Below are 9,059 nucleotides of genomic sequence, written 5' to 3' on the forward strand. Positions count from 1 at the left end.
TGAAGAGGAAACAGGTCTCTCTGAGGTGTGTCAGACAGCATGCTGCAGGAACCTCCATAAACGTAATATAACATCCCAGAGGAGCCAGGCATCTGTTGCACAGTTCCTCATACCTGAATCATCCCCTGAGCTTGATATGGTATGATACGGGACATATATTATGCTCTTATTTATTGGTCATAATATACAAGTGAAGGTCGGAAAATAAGAATATATTGCTGAACTTAATTAGTTTCAGTAAATTCAACTAAAGGTGAAACAAATATATTATTTCCCACTACATGCAAAGTGAGATATTTCAAGCCTTTATTTGTTATAATTTTAATGATTATGGCCCACAGCTTATGAAAACCCCAAATAAAAAATCTCAAAAAATTTGAATATTTTATGAAATCAATAAAGAATTAAATAATCAAAATTATAACAAATAGTTCAGTGGAGCTCCTCGCACTGAACTTTGAGCAGACCTGTTCGGAGTTCCACACCACAGTTCTGAAAGACAAGGAGCTGCTTGTCTTTTGTCATTTTGTCAATTAATTTAGGTGTGAAAGGGGGATTCTGGCCATTGTAGAAGTTTAAGATATGATTATCTTGATTTCAAGATTTATTCATGCATGAAGAATTACCCATGATGATGAATGCGTGTTATTATGTTATCAAAATGCATCATTCTTTGCAAAAACTCTGATTTTTTGTGTGTATTCTTGCATTGATAAAAGATGTGATTATGGAGCTTTGAGACCACCAGAATGCACCATTTTGAGTCTATTTTTCAAAATTTTCCGGGGGGGCATGCCCCCGGACCCCCCTAGAGGGTTTGGGTGCGTTGCGCCCTCACTCGTCCACGTCAATAATTTTCCTCTTTTTTTAGGACAAGCTGTTCTGATGCCTGTAAAATATGATGCATGTGGCCTGTATAGAATATAATTCCAGGTGTGTTGGAAATGTTTTTGTATTTTGTGTCATACCTTAATGTAACTTTGTTTTAGCCTACTGTTGATTATGGCACATTCATTGACAAGAAAATTTCACACTGGCACTCCATGTCAAAAAGGTTGCCGACCCCTGCACTAGAGGAATCATTCTTTTGGTTTGGAACGCTTCATCTGACATTATTACTAGAAAACTTAAAATGTATACAGATTTTTTTCATAAATCCTGCCACAATCCTGCCTCAAGCTCCTTTAATTTTGATAACTTACTTTGCAAAAAAATTTATACTTTTATTTTGGAAGAACGATTCCCCTCCATCTTTTAAGACTTTCATTGACCAAATCACAGCATTTCTACCATTAGAAAAGCTAACATTGGAAAAATATAACCGTGGCATCTTTTTCAAGAATTTTGGTTCCCATTATTTTCTGGTTTAGAGCTTCATTCATTGTAAACTTCATCATACGCTGATTGCTGTTTTATTGTTGTCATATACTTTATGTAGGCTATCCTATGTATCTGTAGGTATTTGAGTTTTGATGCCCCTACTGTTACTTTTTTTTTTTGTTTTTAACAGTTTATTTATTTTTTATTTATTTCGTGTGTATGTTTTTGTGTTTTTTTTTGGGGGGGGGTGGTGGGAGGGGATGGGTTGTAGGCGAGATTTGGCTTGTGTGCACAAAAGAAAATTGTAAGACCTACTGTTATTTAGGATGTTTGTGATTGCCTTTCTTTTGTGAAATAAAAAGATATTGAAAAAAAAAAGAAAAAAAGAATATCCACATTAGAAATCCGGGTCAATCTCTGTAGTTTCTCCTCAGACGATCAAAACAGAGAACTGGGTGATGTTTGATTTCATCTGGAGAAACAAATCCCACTATCTAAAAAGATCTCACCTTCTTACGACCTTGGTCTGAAAGCGATTGAACTTGAATCTATGAATGGATGAATGGATGAATGGAGCGCAGGTGAAATGTCAGGCTGATTTGAACACGCGGGTCCGAGTGACGGTTGGTTTGGCCGCAGTCAAACAGGAACAAGGAAATACTTTACAAAAAACTAAACTAAGACGTTTTGATGACAGAATAAACTTATAAAATGTTTCATTAAGTGGTTATTAAACAACTTCTAACAAAAAAATACTCGATCCTGCAGTTATTCAGGGAGGTTTTACTCACCAGCTGCTTCAGCTGCCGCAGCTTCAGCTGCTGAAATCAGAAGCCATTTAGAAAAGTTAAGGCTGATTTATGGTTCAGCGTCACACCGACGCAGAGCCTACGGCGTAAGGTACGCGTCGACGCGTCGTTTATTCTTTAGACTCAATTTATTTTCCATTTACTATTCATTTTTGTGAATAATTTACCCATCCAAATTTTGTCAAATGAGTGAGAGTGAACTTTGTAATATTATAAGCCTCTTGGCTTCCTATTGTTCAACTTTCATTGACTGTTTTTTGTTTTGTTTTGTTTTTTTAATGAAAAAGGTGCAAATAAAAAAAAGACACCGATACAAATAAATAGCCAATATAGGCCCATACTATTATTTAAAATCAAGGTTTGTGGTTTTCATGAACTTTGTGGCTCCAGTTTAATTACATGAATTCTAGTGTGTGAGCGTCGCTTCCCCGTTCACACCAGCAGAGGGAGCTGCACCACCAGTCCTTTTATTTAAACTTTGTTAGGAAATCTTACTATACAAACACCAACAGGGCGAGTAAATGATAAATTATAGTAAATTATAAAAATATAATATAAAAATCCACTGGTGTTATTACTTGTTACTAGTTTTAGACTAGCATTAATGAAACAAATGACAAGAAATTGGTTAAAGGATGATACTTTAATTAATTCTAAATGGAAGGATCTTGTAAATCACAGATATGGAATGGAAAAAATAACAATGAGACTTAGAAATCAAGTTTATATTGTTGAAGAAAGATGGAAAAGATGAGTGAGTTAACAACAAACAGCCTAATGAAAATAACATGATTTAGTGTTTGTTTTGTCTCCGAATACGTCTGTACTTCTGTCCAAGTAGTGAATATAAGGATCCTATGTATTGACAAAGTGATATATATGTATAATGTTTTTAATTTTGTTTGATTTATTTATTTATTTTATTTTATTTGTGTGTGTTTTGTTGTTTATTTTATTCTGTTCTTGTCCTTTTATTTTCTAAAAAATGCAAATAAAAAAAAATTATAAAAATATCTAGTATGAATGAGAAGTCATAATATAGATAATGGCCCGGTTTCCCAGATCAGTTAAGAAGCTCTTAACAGCAAAGAGCTTCTTTCAAACCTTCTTAAGGAGCCTGTGAAAGAAAAACGCGTTTCCCAGAGTTGCTCTTACAGCCTGTCCTAACTGCACGTGAGCGTCCGACTGTCGCGTCGCACTGCTTGGCATCGGACGCTCTCTGTCCTGAAACACTGAACGCGTTATCGGCCCCACGTTCTACCACGTTCTTTTGATTGACAGCTGAGACTCGCCTTTTAAAAGGCTGATTTATGGTTCCGCGTTACACCCACGCAGACCCTAGGCCGTAGGTACGCAGCGCACTCACCGAACGGTGCGCGGCGCCGCGTACCCTACGCCGTAGGCTACGCCGTCGATTTTACGCGGAACCATAAATCAGCCTTTATTCACCCGCCCGTGCGCTCCTGAAAGAAACTCCTAAAATTACTCCTGAAAGAGTAAAGGGACAAGTAAAAGATGGTGATTACTTCTAATCTTCCTACGTTTGTACTTTCTAAACAGAAAACAAGCTTATTATTCGGTGGAATAAGTGGGGAAAAAACCGAACGGTGACGCAATCAAACAGTGAACAGCGTGGAGTGACCGGCGTGTGGTGTTAATGCAGCAAACATGTCAGCATGTCAGATCATTACTGGGATGTGGGGAAAAGCAGAGGACACGAGAAATCCAGCAGGATCCGGCACAAATTAAGCCCTAATAAGATTAAGATAAGATTCTTATTATATCTTATTATCTTATCAGAACCTTCCAGCTCCCTGGTATCTCCCTCCAGCAGCTGCCACTTTATTGAGGTTCTTGTATTGAAATGACCGTTTCCTACAGCGCTTTCAACTTTTTTTTTAACTTTCAACCGGCTTTCAACGCGAACGACAGGAAGAAAATAGAAGCAGGGCGTGCGACAAAAGTCCAGCTCAAAACGTCGCGCTGCGCCACGCCGCTCGCAACCAGTATAGACAGTGCAATAAAAAATAAAGCAATGGAATTGTTTTTGACGCTGACGCTCGCTCGCGTCGCATGCAGTGTGGACACGGTGTTAGCTTAAGAAGCTCTTTCCTTAAGAAGGAAATGAAAGATGCTGCTGACCCAGTCTTTACAACCATCTTAGTGAACAAAGACTCACAGATCCAGCCGCGTCAGGCAAATCAATATCACACCAAGCAATGAGATATTAAAACAATGCACCCCGCACACATTTTGATCAATTTTATACTTTAGATTTATATTGTTTAGCATTCATTGGTGACAGCAAAGGGGGGAAAAAAGAAAAATAAGGAATAACAAGTGTGTTCCTGTATATGCTTTATGCATTACGCACAAATAAAACGATCATCATGACTATCATTTATCATATCATATAAATAAAATTGAATTGAAAGCTGTTTCATAGTCCAAGTACTTTATTCACAAAATTTCGTCTTTTTTCTCGAAATTATATTTCAACATTAATCTTGACATTTCAACTTTTTTCTCGAAGTGCACAATAAAAAAAATCTTCCCCTCTCAGATATTTTTTCTCCTGCCTGGCGCTGATCCTTAAGGAGACCGATATTTATTGCTTTTATTTTGAAGGCGTCTCGCCGAGACCTTGTAAACATTCGGACTTTAATGGTAAAAGTTTAACGGCGGTAGAAAGTGTGTCTGAAAGACTAAACTAGTGTCAGGAATGCTAAAGTGCTAAAGTGGAGCCTAACTGACACAACAATCACCTTCTGATAAGGATTTGTTTTCTTTGCAAATGTTATGCCGTATTTATGTCCCGCTTGAGTTTGGTTGCCATGGTTACTGTCATGTATTGTGGTTAACGGTAGCTTTATTACCGACCGAGCAGCAGCTGCGTCGGTCGGTATTTAAGTTAAATGAAACTTGTATGAATGTAGAAAGACTAACTCTATTTTATTTGATTCCTTTATAGCTCTTACGGTGTTTGCAGTGTTAACAGGGTTGGGACACATTTTAACCAACAAGTTCCCATGACGCGGCAGCAAGTTTCCATGACTATACATGACCTCTAAAACATCAATGTATGAATGAAATATTGGAATAAAACTATGTAAAAAGTCACTACAGTGGAGATCTAATGACAATCATGGTTTTATACAAAAATGTGTTTAAACTAACACTGATATACCAGCAATATGTTTTAGTATATGTAGTATATGTTGTATAGTAATCTAATATAACTGTAATAACTGTAATAATAACCGAGCTGCATGATGCACAAGATGCTACAGTAGCAGATCACGCGTGAGACTTTTCGATACAAAATATATATTGATCTATTTTAAATCTACCTTATAGGCTGTTATTACTAAATGTTATCATGAATTGAGAAAAATAAATCCCATGACTTTTCCAAAACTTTTGGGGTGAAATTATGTTTCCAAAACTTTTCCAGGCCTTGAAAACGACATTTTCAAATTCCATGACTTTTCCAGGTTTTTTCAAAACGTACGAAGCCTGAGTTTATTTACTGAAACATCTGAGGAATAAAAACATAGCGAAGCATCAGTTTGAGAGTCAACCATCATCAGTCGGGGATGATACAGAACCGGCCCGGTACCAGATGACCCACGACCCGGAAACATTGGGAATAATGTGTTTCCATGCGTGAGCTAACAGGGTTATCCCTGTTTACTCAGTGATTAAACATGTATCTGGATCAAACCAGCGACGCGCGGAGAACATCATGACACAATTCCCGTCATTTCTGCTTCTTCTTCCTGTATCCAAATTCAAAACAAATGCTGCTTCAACTTTTCTCTCACCTTCTTGTAAATCTTCTATCCCCGTACTTTCTACTGTCTACAAATGCAGAAATGTTCATATCCTTCATTACATTTATGAAGTGATTAGTCTCCTCCTGGTCTTGTGTTTCTCCGTGTTTAGAAGAACTTCCTGGACTCAAAAGACCAGGATTCCTTGTGAACAGAACATGAGCAGAAAACAAATTCATGTTCCTTCTGATGGGGAAATCCCGTTATTCTAAACATGACCAAATATTCAGTTGGAAAAGGAGTAACCCAGGGCTCATTTTGTTTTTTTTTAAAAACCTGAATATGAGCACATTCCGGTTATTCAAAGGGGTTATTGGTGTTTACATGGCCGTGCGAGGCCGCCCCCGTTCCCCAAGGCCGCCCCCGTTCCCCAAGGCCGCCCCCGTTCCCCGAGGCCGCCCCCGTTCCCCCGAGGCCGCCCCCGTTCCCCGAGGCCGCCCCCGTTCCCCGAGGCCGCCCCCGTTCCCCCGAGGCCGCCCCCGTTCCCCCGAGGCTGCCCCCGTTCCCCGAGGCCGCCCCCGTTCCCCCGAGGCCGACCCTGCCCCCGTTCCCCGAGGCCGCCCCCGTTCCCCCGAGGCCGACCCTGCCCCCGTTCCCCGAGGCCGCCCTCGTTCCCCGAGGCCGCCCCCGTTCCCCCGATGCCGCCGATTTTTTCTCCACATTTGGACTGTTTTTCCTGCTGCTGGTCATCCTCTAGGGCTCGGTCAGAGATCAACATGTTCCTCGTTGCTCAGAGCAGCAGATATCGGTCAGATCTCGGTCCTGCTGACGGGACGAGGACCCTCTACGGCTGCAGCTCTCTAGAGTAACTGCCTCTCCTGGAATCTCCTCCGTGCTCTGGAGATTGTACTGGGAGACACATCAGCACAGCAGAGGATGTACTTCCTGCGGCAGCTGAAGAAATTCAACCTGCCAAAGACAATGATGGTGCAGTTTTACACGGCCATCATTGAGTCCATCCTCACCTCCTCCATCACCATCTGGTACGCTGCTGCCACTGTGAAGGACAGGAGCAGCTGCAGCGTATCATCCGCTCTGCAGAGAAGGTGATTGGCTGCAATCTCCCATCTCCCACCCCGGACATAAACTGTTTCAGACTCTTCCCTCTGGCAGGAGGCTGCGGTCCATCAGGACCAAAACCTCATGCCACGGTCTACATTTTATTTTACTGTTTATACTTTTTATTGTTTATACTTTCTATTGTTTATACATTTCATTTAATTTTATCTCGTACATATTGCTCTTATAATTGTATTGTGTTGCACCAATCACCATAACAAATTCCTCGTGTGAAAACTTGGCAATAAACCCTTTTCTGATTCTGATTTCTGATTCTGATCAGATCTTCTTGCAACAGCACACATGGATGTGCCGTCCCGAAGGAGTTGGTTGGAGAATCTTTGCGACTTCAGGAGAGCAACTTCGTGCTCCCAGTCGTGATAACGACTCCAGCTAAAGCAACACTGGTGGAAAAACAGTTCAAACTAAAGCAACACTGGTGGAAAAACAGTTAAACAAGATCAAGAGGAGCAACTGGAAATGGCTCCACCTGCAAAGCCAGTCCTGATTATATGTTACGGTTAATGTAGAAAAACGGCTATTTTGCAAAGTACAAAGTACAAAAAACAGTACTTTTGTCAAACAAAAAACATCTCATAATCTTCCTGTGCCGTTTAGGTCCAGCTCCTTCAGTCAATCCTGTTTTTCAGTCAGAGCCACTCAGTTTTGGAACGTCATACCAACTGATATAAGATACTGTGCTACTTACCACACCTTTACAAAAAACTCAAGACCTGGCTATTAACAAATCAAACATGTGACCACATGTAATCAGTTAATTGTGTATTGTATTATTGTTTATACTATTATTTTGTATTGTGTTGTAAATATTGTGTTTTACTTTTAATTCTTCTGTTTTAGGTGTAATGTTTTATAACATCTTGCCAAAAGGACTACAGTTGCGATTAGCCAGTTGGCTAAAACTGGCGCATTTACAGTAATGTTGATTAATGTGTACTGTCCTTTTTTTAAATAAACTGAAACTGAACTGAAACATACATTTTTAAGCTCATGGTGCGCGCTGCGTGGACATCACATTTTTAATCATCTCTCCAGTCTCGATGCTCCGGTCAGCTCGAGACATTTGTCTCGAGCTGACCGTGGCAATTATAGCAATTATTCTGAGTCCAAATCCCAGGCAGTATATTCCTAAATTGAGTATTCCAAAACGAATAATGCAAACTACAGATCACGTCATTGGCACTAGGAATGGGCGATATTTTACCCTTCACGATATACCGTCAAAAAAATTCCTCACGGTAAGAATTTGTCATCTTCCGGTAAAAACGATACATTCCCGAGGAGCTCGTCGTTAAACGAGGCTCCAGCTCTGGAACTGGTTTGGATTTATAAAAGAGAGACGAGGAGCAAACATCATCCATTATGTGCAGAGTCTGCAAAAACAGAAGGAAATGGTTGTTACATTTTGATATAACATTTGACTATTACGAAAAAAAATTGCAATAGTATCTCATTTGTGGCATGTTCCAACCACAGGTTAATTTGAACATTTTATTTATATTAGAAGACGTCATCACTGATTGGATTTTATTTTCAGTGAACTTTTATTTATTTGTCCTGTTTCTTTATTTATCAGGTTTAATTTTTTTCTACTTTGTGATTTTATAAGCTAAGAAAACTTGAAGGACAAAGATACTTTTGCTGTTTGCACTGTTATCCCACTTTTAAGCCATACAGTTTGAATAAATGTTGAATCTGTTCTTACATTTAAAACTTGTTTCATTTGAGTCATTACAGTTTTGCAGTACAGGTGTACTAATTTAATTGGTTTTTATTAATCCAATTGAATTGGTGTAGTTTAGTATTTAGTATCTTTTAGAGCAGTGTTTTGGCTCCAAAGACTGAACGTGGTGATAGATTTATAGTTAAAAAGATGGAGTTGAATTGGAATTTTTTTTTATCGTCATTTTTATCGTTATCGGGATAAATGCCAGAAATTATCGTGGTAAATTTTGTAGTCCATACCGCCCATCCCTAATTGGCACCCCAGAATAGAGGCCACCGAGGTGGCAAAGCG

General features: G+C 39.4%; 1 protein-coding gene across 1 annotated transcript; it reads right to left on the minus strand.

Moving 5' to 3' along the window:
- Positions 1-6,272: 6,272 nt before the first annotated feature.
- Positions 6,273-6,680, minus strand: LOC133442592 (uncharacterized). The gene has a single exon (XM_061720601.1). The coding sequence runs from the start codon at positions 6,678-6,680 to the stop codon at positions 6,273-6,275; it is 408 nt and encodes a 135-aa protein (XP_061576585.1).
- Positions 6,681-9,059: the final 2,379 nt, after the last annotated feature.

The sequence above is a fragment of the Cololabis saira genome, chromosome 4, assembly GCF_033807715.1.
Source record: "Cololabis saira isolate AMF1-May2022 chromosome 4, fColSai1.1, whole genome shotgun sequence".
In the NCBI taxonomy this organism is placed as follows: Eukaryota; Metazoa; Chordata; class Actinopteri; order Beloniformes; family Belonidae; genus Cololabis; species Cololabis saira.

Excerpts from the sequence above, each read along its gene's own strand:
- LOC133442592 (XM_061720601.1), bottom strand. The coding sequence starts at position 6,680 with ATGTTGATCTCTGACCGAGCCCTAGAGGATGACCAGCAGCAGGAAAAA.